This window comes from Petromyzon marinus, chromosome 56 (genome assembly GCF_048934315.1).
Source record: "Petromyzon marinus isolate PM22_M1 ecotype Great Lakes invasive population chromosome 56, UKy_Petmar_22M1.pri1.0, whole genome shotgun sequence".
NCBI lineage: Eukaryota > Metazoa > Chordata > Hyperoartia > Petromyzontiformes > Petromyzontidae > Petromyzon > Petromyzon marinus.
Genome location: NC_133722.1, coordinates 3,529,084 through 3,553,218, shown reverse-complemented (window position 1 = coordinate 3,553,218; position 24,135 = coordinate 3,529,084). Strand labels below are relative to the sequence as shown.

The window sequence follows — 24,135 nt, the reverse complement described above, 5'->3', positions numbered from 1 at the left end:
CGTCAGCCGCGCGTTACGCGCGACTGCGCGTGTCGCGACTAGCGCTGTTGGCTACGTACGGTGCGAAAGAAGTTCATCGCGCACGTAGCGTACGTACGTGGGGAGCGGCGGTCGCTGCGGGTTAGCGCACTGCCCCTACGAACTTCGGCGACCCGAGTTCGGTTTTCCGCTCGCGACCAACACCGGTGACGGTTATCCGAACCGGTCCTGGGGCCTACAAATGGGTCGCCCGGTTTCTTTTGCGTAAAACATCGCCGCCGGGGAGGCACAAAGGCCGGGCGTTGCAGCGTTCGCCGGCCTTCGTTAGATGCCCGCCTACGGCGCTTGCCCCAACGCACCAGCGGAGGCTGCACGGGGGATCTTTGCCTTCGCTAGGTTTGAGCAGGCGTTCATCACCAGCCAAATCGGACTGGGCTCCCTGGGCTCCTATTGGCTGGGCCTGAGCGACGTCGACCAACCGGGGACCTTCAGGTGGCTCGACGGAAGGCCGGTGACCTACACAAACTGGGGAGTGAACCAGCCAGGTACCCCGCCCCGTACACGTGGTGACACGCAGGGTACTCACACGTTGCCCCGCCCCGTACATGAAGGTACTCACCTGTGAAAACTGACTCACCCTCATACTCACCTGTGAAGACTGACTCACACTCGTACTCACCTGTGAAAACTGACTCACCCTCGTACTCACCTGTGAAGACTGACCTCACGCTCGTACTCACCTGTGAAGACTGACTCGCCCTCGTACTCACCTGTGAAAACTGACTCACACTCGTACTCACCTGTGAAGACTGACTCAAGCTCGTACTCACCTGTGAAGACTGACTCACACTCGTACTCACCTGTGAAGACTGACTCACACTCGTACTCACCTGTTATGAATGACTCACGCTCGTACTCGCCTGTAAAGACTGACTCACCCTCGTACTTACCTGTGAAGACTGACTCACACTCGTACTCACCTGTGTAGACTGACTCACCCTCGTACTCACCTGTGAAGACTGACTCACCCTCGTACTCACCTGTGAAGACTGACTCAAGCTCGTACTCACCTGTGAAGACTGACTCACACTCGTACTCACCTGTGAAGACTGACTCACACTCGTGCTCACCTGTTATGAATGACTCACGCTCGTACTCACCTGGTAAGACTGACTCAAGCTCGTACTCACCTGTGAAGACTGACTCACACTCGTACTCACCTGTGAAAACTGACTCACCCTCGTACTCACCTGTGAAGACTGACCTCACGCTCGTACTCACCTGTGAAGACTGACTCGCCCTCGTACTCACCTGTGAAAACTGACTCACACTCGTACTCACCTGTGAAGACTGACTCAAGCTCGTACTCACCTGTGAAGACTGACTCACACTCGTACTCACCTGTGAAGACTGACTCACACTCGTGCTCACCTGTTATGAATGACTCACGCTCGTACTCGCCTGTAAAGACTGACTCACACTCGTACTCACCTGTGAAAAACTGACTCACACTCGTACTCACCTGTGAAGACTGACTCACCCTCGTACTCACCTGTGAAGACTGACTCACGCTCGTACTCACCTGGTAAAACTGACTCACACTCGTACTCACCTGTGTAGACTGACTCACCCTCGTACTCACCTGTGAAGACTGACTCACCCTCGTACTCACCTGTGAAGACTGACTCAAGCTCGTACTCACCTGTGAAGACTGACTCACACTCGTACTCACCTGTGAAGACTGACTCACGCTCGTACTCACCTGTGAAGACTGACTCACACTCGTGCTCACCTGTTAAGAATGACTCACGCTCGTACTCGCCTGTAAAGACTGACTCACACTCGTACTTACCTGTGAAAACTGAATCACACTCGTACTCACCTGTGAAGACTGTCTCACACTCGTACTCACCTGTGAAGACTGACTCACGCTCCTACTCACCTGGTAAGACTAACTCACACTCGTACTCACCTGTTAAGACTGACTCACGCTCGCACTCGCCTGTGAAGACTGACTCACACTCGTACTCACCTGTGTAGACTGACTCACCCTCGTACTCACCTGTGAAGACTGACTCACACTCGTACTCACCTGCGTAGACTGACTCACGCTCGTACTCACCTGTGAAGACTGACTCACACTCGTACTCACCTGTGTAGACTGTCTCACGCTCGTACTCACCTGTGAAGACTGTCTCACACTCGTACTCACCTGTGAAGACTGACTCACGCTCCTACTCACCTGGTAAGACTAACTCACACTCGTACTCACCTGTTAAGACTGACTCACGCTCGCACTCGCCTGTGAAGACTGACTCACACTCGTACTCACCTGTGTAGACTGACTCACCCTCGTACTCACCTGTGAAGACTGACTCACACTCGTACTCACCTGCGTAGACTGACTCACGCTCGTACTCACCTGTGAAGACTGACTCACACTCGTACTCACCTGTGTAGACAGTCTCACGCTCGTACTCACCTGTGTAGACTGACTCACACTCGTACTCACGTGTGAAGACTAACTCACACTTGTGCTCACCTGTGAAGACTGACTCACACTCGTACTCACCTGTGAAGACTGACTCACACTCGTACTCACCTGTGAAGACTGACTCACACTCGTACTCACCTGTGAAGACTGAGTCACACTCGTACTCACCTGTGAAGACTGACTCACGCTCGTACTCACCTGTGAAGACTGACTCACACTCGTACTCACCTTTGTAGACTGTCCAACGCTCGTACTCACCTCTGTAGACTAACTCACACTCGTACTCACCTGTGAAGACTGACTCACACTCGTACTCACCTGTGAAGACTGTCTCACACTCGTACTCACCTGTGAAGACTGTCTCACGCTCGTACTCACTTGTGAAGACTGACTCACACTCGTACTCACCTGTGAAGACTGACTCACACTCGTTCTCACCTGTGTAGACTGACTCACGCTCGTACTCACCTGTGAAGACTGACTCACGCTCGTACTCACCTGTGAAGACTGACTCACACTCGTACTCACCTGTGAAGACTGACTCACACTCGTACTCACCTGTGAAGACTGTCTCACACTCGTACTCACCTGTTAAGACTGACTCACACTCGTACTCACCTGTGAAAACTGACTCACCCTCGTACTCACCTGTGAAGACTGACTCACGCTCGTACTCACCTGGTAAAACTGACTCACACTCGTACTCACCTGTGTAGACTGACTCACCCTCGTACTCACCTGTGAAGACTGACTCACCCTCGTACTCACCTGTGAAGACTGACTCAAGCTCGTACTCACCTGTGAAGACTGACTCACACTCGTACTCACCTGTTAAGAATGACTCACACTCGTACTCACCTGTGAAGATTCTCTCACACTCGTACTCACCTGTGAAGACTAACTCACACTCGTACTCACCTGCGTAGACTGACTCACGCTCGTACTCACCTGCGTAGACTGACTCACGCTCGTACTCACCTGTGAAGACTGACTCACACTCGTACTCACCTGTGAAGACTGCCTCACACTCGTACTCACCTGTGAAGACTGACTCACCCTCGTACTCACCTGTGAAGACTGACTCACGCTCGTACTCACCTGTGAAAACTGACTCACCCTCGTACTCACCTGTGAAGACTGACTCACGCTCGTACTCACCTGTGAAGACTGACTCACCCTCGTACTCACCTGTGAAGACTGACTCACACTCGTACTCACCTGTTAAGACTGACTCACACTCGTACTCACCTGTGAAGACTGTCTCACACTCGTACTCACCTGTGAAAACTGACTCACCCTCGTACTCACCTGTGAAGACTGACTCACCCTCGTACTCACCTGTGAAGACTGACTCACCCTCGTACTCACCTGTGAAGACGGACTCAAGCTCGTACTCACCTGTGAAGACTGACTCACACTCGTGCTCACCTGTTAAGAATGACTCACGCTCGTACTCGCCTGTAAAGACTGACTCACACTCGTACTTACCTGTGAAAACTGACTCACACTCGTACTCACCTGTGAAGACTGTCTCACACTCGTACTCACCTATGAAGACTGACTCACATTCGTACTCACCTGTGAAGACTGACTCACACTCGTACTCACCTGTGAAGACTGTCTCACACTCGTACTCACCTGTGAAGACTGACTCACGCTCCTACTCACCTGGTAAGACTAACTCACACTCGTACTCACCTGTTAAGACTGACTCACGCTCGCACTCGCCTGTGAAGACTGACTCACACTCGTACTCACCTGTGTAGACTGACTCACCCTCGTACTCACCTGTGAAGACTGACTCACACTCGTACTCACCTGCGTAGACTGACTCACGCTCGTACTCACCTGTGAAGACTGACTCACACTCGTACTCACCTGTGAAGACTGACTCACACTCGTACTCACCTGTGAAGACTGACTCACACTCGTACTCACCTGTGAAGACTGACTCACACTCGTACTCACCTGTGAAGACTGACTCACACTCGTACTCACCTGTGAAGACTGACTCACGCTCGTACTCACCTGTGAAGACTGACTCACACTCGTACTCACCTGTGTAGACTGTCCAACGCTCTTACTCACCTCTGTAGATTGACTCACACTCGTACTCACCTGTGAAGACTGACTCACATTCGTACTCACCTGTGAAGACTGTCTCACACTCGTACTCACCTGTGAAGACTGTCTCACGCTCGTACTCACTTGTGAAGACTGACTCACACTCGTACTCACCTGTGAAGACTGACTCACACTCGTACTCACCTGTGAAGACTAACTCACACTTGTGCTCACCTGTGAAGACTGACTCACTCGTACTCACCTGTGAAGACTGTCTCACACTCGTACTCACCTGTGAAGACTGACTCACCCTCGTACTCACCTGTGAAGACTGACTCACACTCGTGCTCACCTGTTAAGAATGACTCACACTCGTACTCACCTGTGAAAACTGACTCACCCTCGTACTCACCTGTGAAGACTGACACCCTCGTACTCACCTGTGAAGACTGACTCACGCTCGTACTCGCCTGTAAAGACTGACTCACGCTCGTACTCACCTGTAAAGACTGACTCACACTCGTACTCACCTATGAAGACTGACTCACGCTCGTACTCACCTGTGAAGACTGTCTCACACTCGTACTCACCTGTGAAGACTGACTCACGCTCGTACTCACCTGTGAAGACTGACTCACCCTCGTACTCACCTGTGAAGACTGACTCACCCTCGTACTCACCTGTGAAGACTGACTCAAGCTCGTACTTACCTGTGAAAACTGACTCACACTCGTACTCACCTGTGAAGACTGCCTCACCCTCGTACTCACCTGTGAAGACTAACTCACCCTCGTACTCACCTGTGAAGACTGACTCAAGCTCGTACTCACCTGTGAAGACTGACTCACACTCGTACTCACCTGTTAAGAATGACTCACGCTCGTACTCGCCTGTAAAGACTGACTCACACTCGTACTTACCTGTGAAGACTGACTCACACTCGTACTCACCTGTTAAGACTGACTCACGCTCGCACTCGCCTGTGAAGACTGACTCACACTCGTACTCACCTGTGTAGACTGACTCACGCTCGTACTCACCTGTGTAGACTGACTCACACTCGTACTCACCTGCGTAGACTGACTCACGCTCGTACTCACCTGTGAAGACTGACTCACACTCGTACTCACCTGTGTAGACTGTCTCACGCTCGTACTCACCTGTGTAGACTGACTCACACTCGTACTCACCTGTGAAGACTGACTCACACTCGTACTCACCTGTGAAGACTGTCTCACACTCGTACTCACCTGTGAAGACTGACTCACCCTCGTACTCACCTGTGAAGACTGACTCACGCTCGTACTCACCTGTGAAAACTGACTCACCCTCGTACTCACCTGTGAAGACTGACTCACGCTCGTACTCACCTGTGAAGACTGACTCACCCTCGTACTCACCTGTGTAGACTGTCTCACACTCGTGCTCACCTGTTAAGAATGACTCACACTCGTACTCACCTGTGAAGACTGACTCACCCTCGTACTCACCTGTGAAGACTGACTCAAGCTCGTACTCACCTGTGAAGACTGACTCACACTCGTGCTCACCTGTTAAGAATGACTCACGCTCGTACTCGCCTGTGAAGATGGACTCACACTCGTACTCACCTGTGAAGACTGACTCACACTCGTACTCACCTGTGAAGACTGACTCACACTCGTACTCACCTGTGAAGACTGACTCACACTCGTACTCACCTGTGAAGACTGACTCACACTTGTACTCACCTGTGTAGACTGACTCACGCTCGTACTCACGTGTGTAGACTGACTCACACTCGTACTCACCTGTGTAGACTGCCTCACACTCGTACTCACCTATGAAGACTGACTCACATTCGTACTCACCTGTGAAGACTGACTCACACTCGTACTCACCTGTGAAGACTGTCTCACACTCGTACTCACCTGTGAAGACTGACTCACGCTCCTACTCACCTGGTAAGACTAACTCACACTCGTACTCACCTGTTAAGACTGTCTCACACTCGTACTCACCTATGAAGACTGACTCACATTCGTACTCACCTGTGAAGACTGACTCACACTCGTACTCACCTGTGAAGACTGACTCACACTCGTACTCACCTGTGAAGACTGACTCACGCTCCTACTCACCTGGTAAGACTAACTCACACTCGTACTCACCTGTTAAGACTGACTCACGCTCGCACTCGCCTGTGAAGACTGACTCACACTCGTACTCACCTGTGTAGACTGACTCACCCTCGTACTCACCTGTGAAGACTGACTCACACTCGTACTCACCTGCGTAGACTGACTCACGCTCGTACTCACCTGTGAAGACTGACTCACACTCGTACTCACCTGTGAAGACTGACTCACACTCGTACTCACCTGTGAAGACTGACTCACACTCGTACTCACCTGTGAAGACTGACTCACACTCGTACTCACCTGTGAAGACTGACTCACACTCGTACTCACCTGTGAAGACTGACTCACGCTCGTACTCACCTGTGAAGACTGACTCACGCTCGTACTCACCTGTGTAGACTGTCCAACGCTCTTACTCACCTCTGTAGATTGACTCACACTCGTACTCACCTGTGAAGACTGACTCACATTCGTACTCACCTGTGAAGACTGTCTCACACTCGTACTCACCTGTGAAGACTGTCTCACGCTTGTACTCACTTGTGAAGACTGACTCACACTCGTACTCACCTGTGAAGACTGACTCACACTCGTACTCACCTGTGAAGACTGTCTCACACTCGTACTCACCTGTGTAGATTGACTCACCCTCGTACTCACCTGTGAAGACTGACTCACCCTCGTACTCACCTGTGAAGACTGACTCAAGCTCGTACTCACCTGTGAAGACTGACTCACACTCGTACTCACCTGTTAAGAATGACTCACGCTCGTACTCGCCTGTAAAGACTGACTCACACTCGTACTTACCTGTGAAAACTGACTCACACTCGTACTCACCTGTGAAGATTCTCTCACACTCGTACTCACCTGTGAAGACTGACTCACGCTCCTACTCACCTGGTAAGACTAACTCACACTCGTACTCACCTGTGTAGACTGACTCACCCTCGTACTCACCTGTGAAGACTGACTCACACTCGTACTCACCTGTGTAGACTGTCTCACGCTCGTACTCACCTGTGAAGACTGACTCACGCTCGTACTCACCTGTGAAAACTGACTCACCCTCGTACTCACCTGTGAAGACTGACTCACGCTCGTACTCACCTGTGAAGACTGACTCACCCTCGTACTCACCTGTGAAGACTGACTCACACTCGTACTCTCCTGTTAAGACTGACTCACACTCGTACTCACCTGTGAAGACTGTCTCACACTCGTACTCACCTGTGAAAACTGACTCACCCTCGTACTCACCTGTGAAGACTGACTCACCCTCGTACTCACCTGTGAAGACTGACTCACCCTCGTACTCACCTGTGAAGACGGACTCAAGCTCGTACTCACCTGTGAAGACTGACTCACACTCGTGCTCACCTGTTAAGAATGACTCACACTCGTACTCACCTGTGAAGACGGACTCAAGCTCGTACTCGCCTGTAAAGACTGACTCACACTCGTACTTACCTGTGAAAACTGACTCACACTCGTACTCACCTGTGAAGACTGTCTCACACTCGTACTCACCTATGAAGACTGACTCACATTCGTACTCACCTGTGAAGACTGACTCACACTCGTACTCACCTGTGAAGACTGTCTCACACTCGTACTCACCTGTGAAGACTGACTCACGCTCCTACTCACCTGGTAAGACTAACTCACACTCGTACTCACCTGTTAAGACTGACTCACGCTCGCACTCGCCTGTGAAGACTGACTCACACTCGTACTCACCTGTGTAGACTGACTCACCCTCGTACTCACCTGTGAAGACTGACTCACACTCGTACTCACCTGCGTAGACTGACTCACGCTCGTACTCACCTGTGAAGACTGACTCACACTCGTACTCACCTGTGAAGACTGACTCACACTCGTACTCACCTGTGAAGACTGACTCACACTCGTACTCACCTGTGAAGACTGACTCACACTCGTACTCACCTGTGAAGACTGACTCACACTCGTACTCACCTGTGAAGACTGACTCACGCTCGTACTCACCTGTGAAGACTGACTCACACTCGTACTCACCTGTGTAGACTGTCCAACGCTCTTACTCACCTCTGTAGATTGACTCACACTCGTACTCACCTGTGAAGACTGACTCACATTCGTACTCACCTGTGAAGACTGTCTCACACTCGTACTCACCTGTGAAGACTGTCTCACGCTCGTACTCACTTGTGAAGACTGACTCACACTCGTACTCACCTGTGAAGACTGACTCACACTCGTACTCACCTGTGAAGACTAACTCACACTTGTGCTCACCTGTGAAGACTGACTCACTCGTACTCACCTGTGAAGACTGTCTCACACTCGTACTCACCTGTGAAGACTGACTCACCCTCGTACTCACCTGTGAAGACTGACTCACACTCGTGCTCACCTGTTAAGAATGACTCACACTCGTACTCACCTGTGAAAACTGACTCACCCTCGTACTCACCTGTGAAGACTGACAACCTCGTACTCACCTGTGAAGACTGACTCACGCTCGTACTCGCCTGTAAAGACTGACTCACGCTCGTACTCACCTGTAAAGACTGACTCACACTCGTACTCACCTATGAAGACTGACTCACGCTCGTACTCACCTGTGAAGACTGTCTCACACTCGTACTCACCTGTGAAGACTGACTCACGCTCGTACTCACCTGTGAAGACTGACTCACCCTCGTACTCACCTGTGAAGACTGACTCACCCTCGTACTCACCTGTGAAGACTGACTCACACTCGTACTCACCTGGTAAAACTGACTCACACTCGTACTCACCTGTGTAGACTGACTCACCCTCGTACTCACCTGTGAAGACTGACTCACCCTCGTACTCACCTGTGAAGACTGACTCAAGCTCGTACTTACCTGTGAAAACTGACTCACACTCGTACTCACCTGTGAAGACTGCCTCACCCTCGTACTCACCTGTGAAGACTAACTCACCCTCGTACTCACCTGTGAAGACTGACTCAAGCTCGTACTCACCTGTGAAGACTGACTCACACTCGTACTCACCTGTTAAGAATGACTCACGCTCGTACTCGCCTGTAAAGACTGACTCACACTCGTACTTACCTGTGAAAACTGACTCACACTCGTACTCACCTGTTAAGACTGACTCACGCTCGCACTCGCCTGTGAAGACTGACTCACACTCGTACTCACCTGTGTAGACTGACTCATGCTCGTACTCACCTGTGTAGACTGACTCACACTCGTACTCACCTGCGTAGACTGACTCACGCTCGTACTCACCTGTGAAGACTGACTCACACTCGTACTCACCTGTGTAGACTGTCTCACGCTCGTACTCACCTGTGTAGACTGACTCAAGCTCGTACTTACCTGTGAAAACTGACTCACACTCGTACTCACCTGTGAAGACTGCCTCACCCTCGTACTCACCTGTGAAGACTAACTCACCCTCGTACTCACCTGTGAAGACTGACTCAAGCTCGTACTCACCTGTGAAGACTGACTCACACTCGTACTCACCTGTTAAGAATGACTCACGCTCGTACTCGCCTGTAAAGACTGACTCACACTCGTACTTACCTGTGAAAACTGACTCACACTCGTACTCACCTGTTAAGACTGACTCACGCTCGCACTCGCCTGTGAAGACTGACTCACACTCGTACTCACCTGTGTAGACTGACTCATGCTCGTACTCACCTGTGTAGACTGACTCACACTCGTACTCACCTGCGTAGACTGACTCACGCTCGTACTCACCTGTGAAGACTGACTCACACTCGTACTCACCTGTGTAGACTGTCTCACGCTCGTACTCACCTGTGTAGACTGACTCACACTCGTACTCACCTGTGAAGACTGACTCACACTCGTACTCACCTGTGAAGACTGTCTCACACTCGTACTCACCTGTGAAGACTGACTCACCCTCGTACTCACCTGTGAAGACTGACTCACGCTCGTACTCACCTGTGAAAACTGACTCACCCTCGTACTCACCTGTGAAGACTGACTCACGCTCGTACTCACCTGTGAAGACTGACTCACCCTCGTACTCACCTGTGTAGACTGTCTCACACTCGTGCTCACCTGTTAAGAATGACTCACACTCGTACTCACCTGTGAAGACTGACTCACACTCGTACTCACCTGTGAAGACTGACTCAAGCTCGTACTCACCTGTGAAGACTGACTCACACTCGTGCTCACCTGTTAAGAATGACTCACACTCGTACTCACCTGTGAAGACTGACTCACACTCGTACTCACCTGTGAAGACTGACTCACACTTGTACTCACCTGTGTAGACTGACTCACGCTCGTACTCACGTGTGTAGACTGACTCACACTCGTACTCACCTGTGTAGACTGCCTCACACTCGTACTCACCTATGAAGACTGACTCACATTCGTACTCACCTGTGAAGACTGACTCACACTCGTACTCACCTGTGAAGACTGTCTCACACTCGTACTCACCTGTGAAGACTGACTCACGCTCCTACTCACCTGGTAAGACTAACTCACACTCGTACTCACCTGTTAAGACTGTCTCACACTCGTACTCACCTATGAAGACTGACTCACATTCGTACTCACCTGTGAAGACTGACTCACACTCGTACTCACCTGTGAAGACTGACTCACGCTCCTACTCACCTGGTAAGACTAACTCACACTCGTACTCACCTGTTAAGACTGACTCACGCTCGCACTCGCCTGTGAAGACTGACTCACACTCGTACTCACCTGTGTAGACTGACTCACCCTCGTACTCACCTGTGAAGACTGACTCACACTCGTACTCACCTGCGTAGACTGACTCACGCTCGTACTCACCTGTGAAGACTGACTCACACTCGTACTCACCTGTGAAGACTGACTCACACTCGTACTCACCTGTGAAGACTGACTCACACTCGTACTCACCTGTGAAGACTGACTCACACTCGTACTCACCTGTGAAGACTGACTCACACTCGTACTCACCTGTGAAGACTGACTCACGCTCGTACTCACCTGTGAAGACTGACTCACACTCGTACTCACCTGTGTAGACTGTCCAACGCTCTTACTCACCTCTGTAGATTGACTCACACTCGTACTCACCTGTGAAGACTGTCTCACACTCGTACTCACCTGTGAAGACTGTCTCACGCTCGTACTCACTTGTGAAGACTGACTCACACTCGTACTCACCTGTGAAGACTGACTCACCCTCGTACTCACCTGTAAAGACTGACTCACGCTCGTACTCACCTGTGAAAACTGACTCACCCTCGTACTCACCTGTGAAGACTGACTCACGCTCGTACTCACCTGTGAAGACTGACTCACCCTCGTACTCACCTGTGAAAATTGACTCACCCTCGTACTCACCTGTGAAGACTGACTCAAGCTCGTACTCACCTGTGAAGACTGACTCACGCTCGTACTCGCCTGTAAAGACTGACTCACGCTCGTACTCACCTGTGAAGACTGACTCACGCTCGTACTCACCTGTGAAGACTGTCTCACACTCGTACTCACCTGTGAAGACTGACTCACGCTCGTACTCACCTGTGAAGACTGACTCACCCTCGTACTCACCTGTGAAGACTGACTCACCCTCGTACTCACCTGTGAAGACTGACTCACACTCGTACTCACCTGGTAAAACTGACTCACACTCGTACTCACCTGTGTAGACTGACTCACCCTCGTACTCACCTGTGAAGACTGACTCACCCTCGTACTCACCTGTGAAGACTGACTCAAGCTCGTACTCACCTGTGAAGACTGACTCACACTCGTACTCACCTGTTAAGAATGACTCACGCTCATACTCGCCTGTAAAGACTGACTCACACTCGTACTTACCTGTGAAAACTGACTCACACTCGTACTCACCTGTTAAGACTGACTCACGCTCGCACTCGCCTGTGAAGACTGACTCACACTCGTACTCACCTGTGTAGACTGACTCACGCTCGTACTCACCTGTGAAGACTGACTCACACTCGTACTCACCTGTGTAGACTGTCTCACGCTCGTACTCACCTGTGTAGACTGACTCACACTCGTACTCACCTGTGAAGACTAACTCACACTTGTGCTCACCTGTGAAGACTGACTCACACTCGTACTCACCTGTGAAGACTGTCTCACACTCGTACTCACCTGTGAAGACTGACTCACCCTCGTACTCACCTGTGAAGACTGACTCACGCTCGTACTCACCTGTGAAAACTGACTCACCCTCGTACTCACCTGTGAAGACTGACTCACGCTCGTACTCACCTGTGAAGACTGACTCACCCTCGTACTCACCTGTGTAGACTGTCTCACACTCGTGCTCACCTGTTAAGAATGACTCACACTCGTACTCACCTGTGAAGACTGACTCACCCTCGTACTCACCTGTGAAGACTGACTCAAGCTCGTACTCACCTGTGAAGACTGACTCACACTCGTGCTCACCTGTTAAGAATGACTCACGCTCGTACTCGCCTGTGAAGATGGACTCACACTCGTACTCACCTGTGAAGACTGACTCACACTCGTACTCACCTGTGAAGACTGACTCACACTCGTACTCACCTGTGAAGACTGACTCACACTCATACTCACCTGTGAAGACTGACTCACACTTGTACTCACCTGTGTAGACTGACTCACGCTCGTACTCACGTGTGTAGACTGACTCACACTCGTACTCACCTGTGTAGACTGCCTCACACTCGTACTCACCTGTCAACTCATACAGTGGTTGTGACTATGGTGGTCATGGATCTTTGTGATTGTGGTTGATGCGGTTGATGCGGTTGTTGTAGTTGTTGTGGTTGTTGTGGTTATTATGGTTGTTGTGGTTGATGCGGTTATTGTGGTTGTTGTGGTTGATGCGGTTGTTGTGGTTGTTGTGGTTGCTGCAGTTGTTGTGGTTGTTGTGGTTGTTGCTGATATTGTGGATGTTGTGGTTGTTGTAGTGGTGGTTGTTGATGTAGTGGTTGTTGTTGTTGTGGTTGATGCGGTTGTTGTAGTTGTTGTAGTTGTTGTGGTTGATGCGGTTATTGTGGTTGTTGTTGTTGTTGCTGCAAGGCGGCGATGCGGGCTGTGTGGTGGTGGTGGCCGGCACCACCACCACGGTGCTGTGTTGACGATGGTTGTGGTTGTTGTAGTGGTGGTTGTTGTAGTGGTTGTTGATGTTGTTGTGGTTGTTGTAGTGGTGGTTGTTGTAGTGGTTGTTGTTGTGGTTGTTGTTGATGTAGTGGATGTTGTTGTGGTTGTTGTTGATGTTGTTGTGGTTGTTGTAGTGGTTGTTGTTGTAGTGGTTGTTGATGTTGTTGTGGTTGTTGTAGTGGTTGTTGATGTTGTTGTGGTTGTTGTAGTGGTTGTTGTGGTTGTTGTTGATGTTGTTGTGGTTGTTGTAGTGGTGGTTGTTGTAGTGGTTGTTGATGTTGTTGTGGTTGTTGTAGTGGTGGTTGTTGTAGTGGTTGTTGTTGTGGTTGTTGTTGATGTAGTGGATGTTGTTGTGGTTGTTGTTGATGTTGTTGTGGTTGTTGTAGTGGTTGTTGTTGTAGTGGTTGTTGATGTTGTTGTGGTTGTTGTAGTGGTTGTTGATGTTGTTGTGGTTGTTGTAGTGGTTGTTGTGGTTGTTGTTGATGTTGTTGTGGTTGTTGTAGTGGTGGTTGTTGTAGTGGTTGTTGATGTTGTTGTGGTTGTTGTAGTGGTTGTTGTAGTGGTTGTTGATGTTGTAGTGGTTGTTGTTGTTGATGTAGTGGTTGTTGTAGTGGTTGTTGATGTTGTTGTGGTTGTTGTAGTGGTTGTTGTAGTGGTGGTTGATGTTGTTGTGGTTGTTGAGGTGATTGTTGTTGTTGTGGTTGTTGTTGATGTTGTGGTTGTTGTTGATGTAGTGGTTGTTGTTGATGTTGTTGTAGTGGTTGTTGTTGATGTTGTAGTGGTTGTTGTAGTGGTTGTTGATGTTGTTGTTGTAGTTGTTGTAGTGGTTGTTGATGTTGTTGTGGTTGTTGTTGTTGTTGTGGTGGTTGTTGATGTTGTAGTGGTTGTTGTCGTTGTTGATGTAGTGGTTGTTGTGGTTGTTGTTGATGTTGTTGTGGTTGTTGTTGTTGTTGCTGCAAGGCGGCGATGCGGGCTGCGTGGTGGTGCTGGCCGGCTCCACCGCCGCGGGGCTGTGGAGCGTCAGGAACTGCACGCACGGCCGGGCGGGCGTCGCGTGCCGGGGCCTCCCGCAGGGGGTCACGGCCCCCCCGCCCCCCACCTCGCCCGGCCCCACCCCCACCCCCCCGCCCTGCGCCGTCGGGTGGACGACGATGGGCAACCACGAACACTGCTACCAGGCAGGGCCTCGTCACGTCGTCATCGTCGTCACGTCATCGTCACGTCATCGTCACGTCATCGTCACGTCGTCATCACGTCGTCATCATCGTCACGTCATCGTCACGTCGTCATCACGTCGTCATCACGTCGTCATCATCGTCACGTCATCGTCACGTCGTCATCACGTCGTCATCATCGTCACGTCATCGTCACGTCGTCATCATCGTCACGTCATCGTCACGTCATCGTCACGTCATCGTCACGTCGTCATCACGTCGTCATCATCGTCACGTCATCGTCACGTCACGTCATCGTCACGTCGTCATCACGTCGTCATCATCGTCACGTCATCGTCACGTCACGTCATCGTCACGTCGTCATCACGTCGTCATCGTCGTCACGTCATCGTCACGTCACGTCATCGTCACGTCGTCATCACGTCGTCATCATCGTCACGTCATCGTCGCGTCGTCATCACGTCGTCATCACGTCGTCACGTCGTCGTCACATCGTCACGTCATCGTCACGTCACGTCATTATCATGTCACGTCGTCACGACGTCGTCACGTCATCGTCGTCATAATGCTCATTAACATGACCGGTCGTCATCGCCGTCTTAAGATTTTTGTCGTCGTCACATCGCCATCGTTGTCATCGTCATAACATCGTCGTCAATGTCATTTTCATAACATCGTCGTCGTCAATGTCATCTTCATTAACATCGTCGTCAATGTCATCTTCATTAACATCGTCGTCGTCAATGTCATCTTCATTAACATCGTCGTCGTCAATGTCATCTTCATTAACATCGTCGTCGTCAATGTCATCTTCATTAACATCGTCGTCAATGTCATCTTCATTAACATCGTCGTCAAAGTCATCTTCATTAACATCGTCGTCGTCAATGTCATCTTCATTAACATCGTCGTCGTCAATGTCATCTTCATTAACATCGTCGTCAATGTCATCGTCATTAACATCGTCATCAATGTCATCTTCATTAACATCGTCGTCGTCAATGTCATCTTCATAACATCGTCGTCGTCAATGTCATCTTCATAACATCGTCGTCGTCAATGTCATCGTCATTAACATCGTCATCGTCAATGTCATCTTCATTAACGTCGTCGTCAATGTCATCTTCATTAACATCGTTGTCAATCTCATCTTCATTAACATCGTCGTCAAAGTCATCTTCATTAACATCGTCGTCGTCAATGTCATCTTCATTAACATCGTCGTCAATGTCATCGTCATTAACATCGTCGTCAATGTCATCTTCATTAACATCGTTGTCAATCTCATCTTCATTAACATCGTCGTCGTCAATGTCATCTTCATTCACTTCGTCGTCGTCAATGTCATCTTCATTAACATCGTCATCAATGTCATCTTCATTAACATCGTCGTCAATGTCATCTTCATTAACATCGTCGTCAATGTCATCTTCATTAACTTCGTCGTCGTCAATGTCATCTTCATTAACATCGTCGTCAATGTCATCTTCATTAACATCGTCGTCAATGTCATCTTCATTAACATCGTCATCAATGTCATCATCATTAACATCGTCGTCGTCAATGTCATCGTCATTAACATCGTCGTCAATGTCATCTTCATTAACATCGTTGTCAATCTCATCTTCATTAACATCGTCGTCGTCAATGTCATCTTCATTCACTTCGTCGTCGTCAATGTCATCTTCATTAACTTCGTCGTCGTCAATGTCATCTTCATTAACATCGTCGTCAATGTCATCTTCATTAACATCGTCGTCAATGTCATCTTCATTAACATCGTCGTCGTCAATGTCATCTTCATTAACATCGTCGTCATCAATGTCATCTTCATTAACATCGTCGTCATCAATGTCATCTTCATTAACATCGTCGTCATCAATGTCATCTTCATTAACATCGTCGTCATCAATGTCATCTTCATTAACATCGTCGTCGTCAATGTCATCTTCATTAACATCGTCGTCAATGTCATCTTCATTAACATCGTCGTCGTCAATGTCATCTTCATTAACATCATCGTCAATGTCATCTTCATTAACATCGTCGTCAATGTCATCGTCATTAACATCGTTGTCAATGTCATCTTCATTAACATCGTCGTCAATGTCATCTTCATTAACATCGTCGTCGTCAATGTCATCTTCATTAACGTCGTCGCCAATGTCATCTTCATTAACATCGTCGTCGTCAATGTCATCGTAATTAACATCGTCGTCGTCAATGTCATCTTCATTAACAACGTCGTCGTCAATGTCATCTTCATTAACATCGTCATCAATGTCATCTTCATTAACATCGTCGTCGTCAATGTCATCTTCATTAACATCGTCGTCGTCAATGTCATCTTCATTAACAACGTCGTCAATGTCATCTTCATTAACATCGTCATCAATGTCATCTTCATTAACATCGTCGTCGTCAATGTCATCTTCATTAACATCGTCGTCGTCAATGTCATCTTCATTAACATCGTCGTCGTCAATGTCATCTTCATTAACATCGTCGTCAATGTCATCGTCATTAACATCGTCGTCGTCAATGTCATCTTCATTAACATCATCGTCAATGTCATCTTTATTAACATCGTCATCAATGTCATCTTCATTAACATCGTCGTCGTCAATGTCATCTTCATTAACATCATCGTCAATGTCATCTTCATTAACATCGTCGTCGTCAATGTCATCTTCATTAACATCGTCATCATCAATGTCATCGTAATTAACATCGTCGTCAATGTCATCTTCATTAACATCGTCGTCGTCAATGTCATCTTCATTAACATCGTCATCAATGTCATCTTCATTAACATCGTCGTCGTCAATGTCATCTTCATTAACATCGTCGTCATCAATGTCATCGTAATTAACATCGTCGTCAATGTCATCTTCATTAACATCGTCGTCAATGTCATCTTCATTAACATCGTCGTCGTCAATGTCATCTTCATTAACATCGTCATCAATGTCATCTTCATTAACATCGTCGTCGTCAATGTCATCTTCATTAACATCGTCGTCAATGTCATCTTCATTAACATCGTCGTCAATGTCATCTTCATTAACATCGTCGTCGTCAATGTCATCATCATTAACATCGTCGTCGTCAATGTCATCTTCATTAACATCGTCGTCAATGTCATCTTCATTAACATCGTCGTCGTCAATGTCATCATCATTAACATCGTCGTCGTCAATGTCATCTTCATTAACATCGTCGTCAATGTCATCTTCATTAACATTGTCGTCAATGTCATCGTCATTAACGTCGTCGTCAATGTCATCGTAATTAACATCGTCGTCGTCAATGTCATCTTCATTAACAACGTCGTCAATGTCATCTTCATTAACATCGTCATCAATGTCATCTTCATTAACATCGTCGTCGTCAATGTCATCTTCATTAACATCGTCGTCGTCAATGTCATCTTCATTAACATCGTCGTCGTCAATGTCATCTTCATTAACATCGTCGTAAATGTCATCTTCATTAACATCGTCGTCGTCAATGTCATCTTCATTAACATCGTCGTCAATGTCATCATCATTAACATCGTCGTCGTCAATGTCATCTTCATTAACATCATCGTCAATCTCATCTTCATTAACATCGTCGTCGTCAATGTCATCATCATTAACATCGTCGTCAATGTCATCTTCATTAACATCGTCGTCGTCAATGTCATCATCATTAACATCGTCGTCGTCAATGTCATCTTCATTAACATCGTCGTCAATGTCATCTTCATTAACATTGTCGTCAATGTCATCTTCATTAACATCGTCGTCAATCTCATCTTCATTAACATCGTCGTCGTCAAAGTCATCTTCATTAACATCGTCATCAATGTCATCGTAATTAACATCGTCGTCGTCAATGTCATCTTCATTAACATCGTCGTCGTCAATGTCATCTTCATTAACATCGTCGTCGTCAATGTCATCTTCATTAACATCGTCGTCGTCAATGTCATCTTCATTAACATCGTCGTCGTCAATGTCATCATCATTAACATCGTCGTCGTCAATGTCATCTTCATTAACATCGTCGTCAATGTCATCTTCATTAACATCGTCGTCAATGTCATCTTCATTAACATTGTCGTCAATGTCATCTTCATTAACATCGTCGTCAATCTCATCTTCATTAACATCGTCGTCGTCAAAGTCATCTTCATTAACATCGTCGTCGTCAATGTCATCATCATTAACATCGTCGTCGTCAATGTCATCGTAATTAACATCGTCGTCAATGTCATCTTCATTAACATCGTCGTCGTCAATGTCATCTTCATTAACATCGTCGTCGTCAATGTCATCATCATTAACATCGTCGACGTCAATGTCATCTTCATTAACATTGTCGTCAATGTCATCTTCATTAACATCGTCGTCAATCTCATCTTCATTAACATCGTCGTCGTCAAAGTCATCTTCATTAACATCGTCGTCGTCAATGTCATCTTCATTAACATCGTCATCAATGTCATCGTAATTAACATCGTCGTCAATGTCATCTTCATTAACATCGTCGTCGTCAATGTCATCTTCATTAACATCGTCGTCGTCAATGTCATCATCATTAACATCGTCGTCGTCAATGTCATCTTCATTAACATTGTTGTGAATGTCATCTTCATTAACATCGTCGTCAATCTCATCTTCATTAACATCGTCGTCGTCAATGTCATCGTCATTAACATCGTCGTCGTCAATGTCATCTTCATTAACATTGTCGTCGTCAATGTCATCATCATTAACATCGTCGTCGTCAATGTCATCTTCATTAACATTGTCGTCAATGTCATCTTCATTAACATCGTCGTCGTCAAAGTCATCTTCATTAACATCGTCGTCAATGTCATCTTCATTAACATCGTCGTCGTCAATGTCATCTTCATTAACATCGTCGTCGTCAATGTCATCATCATTAACATCGTCGTCGTCAATGTCATCGTAATTAACATCGTCGTCGTCAATGTCATCTTCATTAACATTGTCGTCAATGTCATCTTCATTAACATCGTCGTCGTCAAAGTCATCTTCATTAACATCGTCGTCAATGTCATCTTCATTAACATCGTCGTCGTCAATGTCATCTTCATTAACATCGTCGTCGTCAATGTCATCTTCATTAACATCGTCGTCGTCAATGTCATCATCATTAACATCGTCGTCGTCAATGTCATCTTCATTAACATCGTCGTCAATGTCTTCTTCATTAACATTGTTGTCAATGTCATCTTCATTAACATCGTCGTCAATCTCATCTTCATTAACATCGTCGTCGTCAAAGTCATCTTCATTAACATCGTCGTCGTCAATGTCATCTTCATTAACATCGTCATCAATGTCATCGTAATTAACATCGTCGTCAATGTCATCTTCATTAACATCGTCGTCGTCAATGTCATCTTCATTAACATCGTCGTCGTCAATGTCATCATCATTAACATCGTCGTCAATGTCATCTTCATTAACATCGTCGTCAATCTCATCTTCATTAACATCGTCGTCGTCAAAGTCATCTTCATTAACATCGTCGTCGTCAATGTCATCTTCATTAACATCGTCATCAATGTCATCGTAATTAACATCGTCGTCAAAGTCATCTTCATTAACATCGTCGTCGTCAATGTCATCTTCATTAACATCGTCATCAATGTCATCGTAATTAACATCGTCGTCAATGTCATCTTCATTAACATCGTCGTCGTCAATGTCATCATCATTAACATCATCGTCGTCAATGTCATCTTCATTAACATTGTTGTCAATGTCATCTTCATTAACATCGTCGTCAATGTCATCTTCATTAACATCGTCGTCGTCAAAGTCATCTTCATTAACATCGTCGTCGTCAATGTCATCTTCATTAACATCGTCATCAATGTCATCGTAATTAACATCGTCGTCAATGTCATCTTCATTAACATCGTCGTCGTCAATATCATCTTCATTAACATCGTCGTCGTCAATGTCATCATCATTAACATCGTCGTCAATGTCATCTTCATTAACATTGTTGTCAATGTCATCTTCATTAACATCGTCGTCAATGTCATCTTCATTAACATCGTCGTCGTCAAAGTCATCTTCATTAACATCGTCGTCGTCAATGTCATCTTCATTAACATCGTCGTCGTCAATGTCATCGTAATTAACATCGTCGTCAATGTCATCTTCATTAACATCGTCGTCGTCAATATCATCTTCATTAACATCGTCGTCGTCAATGTCATCTTCATTAACATCGTCGTCAATGTCATCTTCATTAACATTGTTGTCAATGTCATCTTCATTAACATCGTCGTCAATCTCATCTTCATTAACATCGTCGTCGTCAAAGTCATCTTCATTAACATCGTCGTCGTCAATGTCATCTTCATTAACATCGTCATCAATGTCATCTTCATTAACATCGTCGTCAATGTCGTCTTCATTAACATCGTCGTCATCAATGTCATCTTCATTAACATCGTCGTCAATGTCATCTTCATTAACATCGTCATCAATGTCGTCTTCATTAACATCGTCGTCAATGTCATCTTCATTAACATCGTCGTCATCATTGTCATCTTCATTAACATCGTCGTCAATGTCATCTTCATTAACATCGTCATCAATGTCATCTTCATTAACATCGTCGTCGTCAATGTCATCATCATTAACATCGTCGTCGTCAATGTCATCTTCATTAACATCGTCGTCAATGTCATCTTCATTAACATCGTCATCAATGTCGTCTTCATTAACATCGTCGTCAATGTCATCTTCATTAACATCGTCGTCATCAATGTCATCTTCATTAACATCGTCGTCAATGTCATCTTCATTAACATCGTCATCAATGTCATCTTCATTAACATCGTCGTCCTCAATGTCATCATCATTAACATCGTCGTCGTCAATGTCATCTTCATTAACGTCGTCGTCAATGTCATCTTCATTAACATCATCTTCGTCAATGTCATCTTCATTAACATCGTCGTCGTCAATGTCATCTTCATTAACATCGTCATCAATGTCATCTTCATTAACATCGTCGTCAATGTCGTCTTCATTAACATCGTCGTCATCAATGTCATCTTCATTAACATCGTCGTCAATGTCATCTTCATTAACATCGTCATCAATGTCGTCTTCATTAACATCGTCGTCGTCAATGTCATCTTCATTAACGTCGTCGTCAATGTCATCTTCATTAACATCGTCATCAATGTCGTCTTCATTAACATCGTCGTCGTCAATGTCATCTTCATTAACATCGTCATCGTCAATGTCATCTTCATTAACATCGTCATCGTCAATGTCATCTTCATTAACATCGTCGTCGTCAATGTCATCTTCATTAACATCGTCGTCAATCTCATCTTCATTAACATCGTCGTCGTCAAAGTCATCTTCATTAACATCGTCGTCGTCAATGTCATCTTCATTAACATTGTCGTCAATGTCATCTTCATTAACATCGTCGTCGTCAAAGTCATCTTCATTAACATCGTCGTCATCAATGTCATCGTAATTAACATCGTCGTCAATGTCATCTTCATTAACATCGTCGTCGTCAATGTCATCTTCATTAACATTGTCGTCGTCAATGTCATCTTCATTAACATCGTCGTCAATGTCATCTTCATTAACATTGTCGTCAATGTCATCTTCATTAACATCGTCGTCAATCTCATCTTCATTAACATCGTCGTCGTCAAAGTCATCTTCATTAACATCGTCGTCGTCAATGTCATCTTCATTAACATCGTCATCAATGTCATCGTAATTAACATCGTCGTCAATGTCATCTTCATTAACATCGTCGTCGTCAATGTCATCTTCATTAACATCGTCGTCGTCAATGTCATCTTCATTAACATCGTCGTCGTCAATGTCATCTTCATTAACATCGTCATCAATGTCATCTTCATTAACATCGTCGTCAATGTCGTCTTCATTAACATCGTCGTCATCAATGTCATCTTCATTAACATCGTCGTCAATGTCATCTTCATTAACATCGTCATCAATGTCGTCTTCATTAACATCGTCGTCGTCAATGTCATCTTCATTAACGTCGTCGTCAATGTCATCTTCATTAACATCGTCATCAATGTCGTCTTCATTAACATCGTCGTCGTCAATGTCATCTTCATTAACATCGTCATCGTCAATGTCATCTTCATTAACATCGTCATCGTCAATGTCATCTTCATTAACATCGTCGTCATCAATGTCATCTTCATTAACATCGTCGTCAATCTCATCTTCATTAACATCGTCGTCGTCAAAGTCATCTTCATTAACATCGTCGTCGTCAATGTCATCTTCATTAACATTGTCGTCAATGTCATCTTCATTAACATCGTCGTCAATCTCATCTTCATTAACATCGTCGTCGTCAAAGTCATCTTCATTAACATCGTCGTCATCAATGTCATCGTAATTAACATCGTCGTCAATGTCATCTTCATTAACATCGTCGTCGTCAATGTCATCTTCATTAACATCGTCGTCAATGTCATCTTCATTAACATTGTCGTCAATGTCATCTTCATTAACATCGTCGTCAATCTCATCTTCATTAACATCGTCGTCGTCAATGTCATCTTCATTAACATCGTCGTCGTCAATGTCATCATCATTAACATCGTCGTCGTCAATGTCATCGTAATTAACATCGTCGTCGTCAATGTCATCTTCATTAACATTGTCGTCAATGTCATCTTCATTAACATCGTCGTCGTCAAAGTCATCTTCATTAACATCGTCGTCAATGTCATCTTCATTAACATCGTCGTCGTCAATGTCATCTTCATTAACATCGTCGTCGTCAATGTCATCTTCATTAATATCGTCGTCGTCAATGTCATCATCATTAACATCGTCGTCGTCAATGTCATCTTCATTAACATCGTCGTCAATGTCTTCTTCATTAACATTGTTGTCAATGTCATCTTCATTAACATCGTCGTCAATCTCATCTTCATTAACATCGTCGTCGTCAAAGTCATCTTCATTAACATCGTCGTCGTCAATGTCATCTTCATTAACATCGTCATCAATGTCATCGTAATTAACATCGTCGTCAATGTCATCTTCATTAACATCGTCGTCGTCAATGTCATCTTCATTAACATCGTCGTCGTCAATGTCATCATC

The 24,135-nt window shown here is 46.3% G+C and overlaps 1 protein-coding gene across 1 annotated transcript in view; it reads left to right on the top strand.

The window, feature by feature from the left end:
* LOC116954690 (macrophage mannose receptor 1-like) overlaps positions 1 to 24,135 on the top strand; it is a 90,069-nt gene that overhangs the window by 6,114 nt on the left and 59,820 nt on the right. The window contains exons 4-5 of the mRNA XM_076052418.1: positions 376 to 524; positions 14,763 to 15,040. Of these exons, the coding sequence (XP_075908533.1) occupies positions 376 to 524; positions 14,763 to 15,040 (427 nt within the window). The remainder of the gene's footprint in view (positions 1 to 375; positions 525 to 14,762; positions 15,041 to 24,135) is intronic.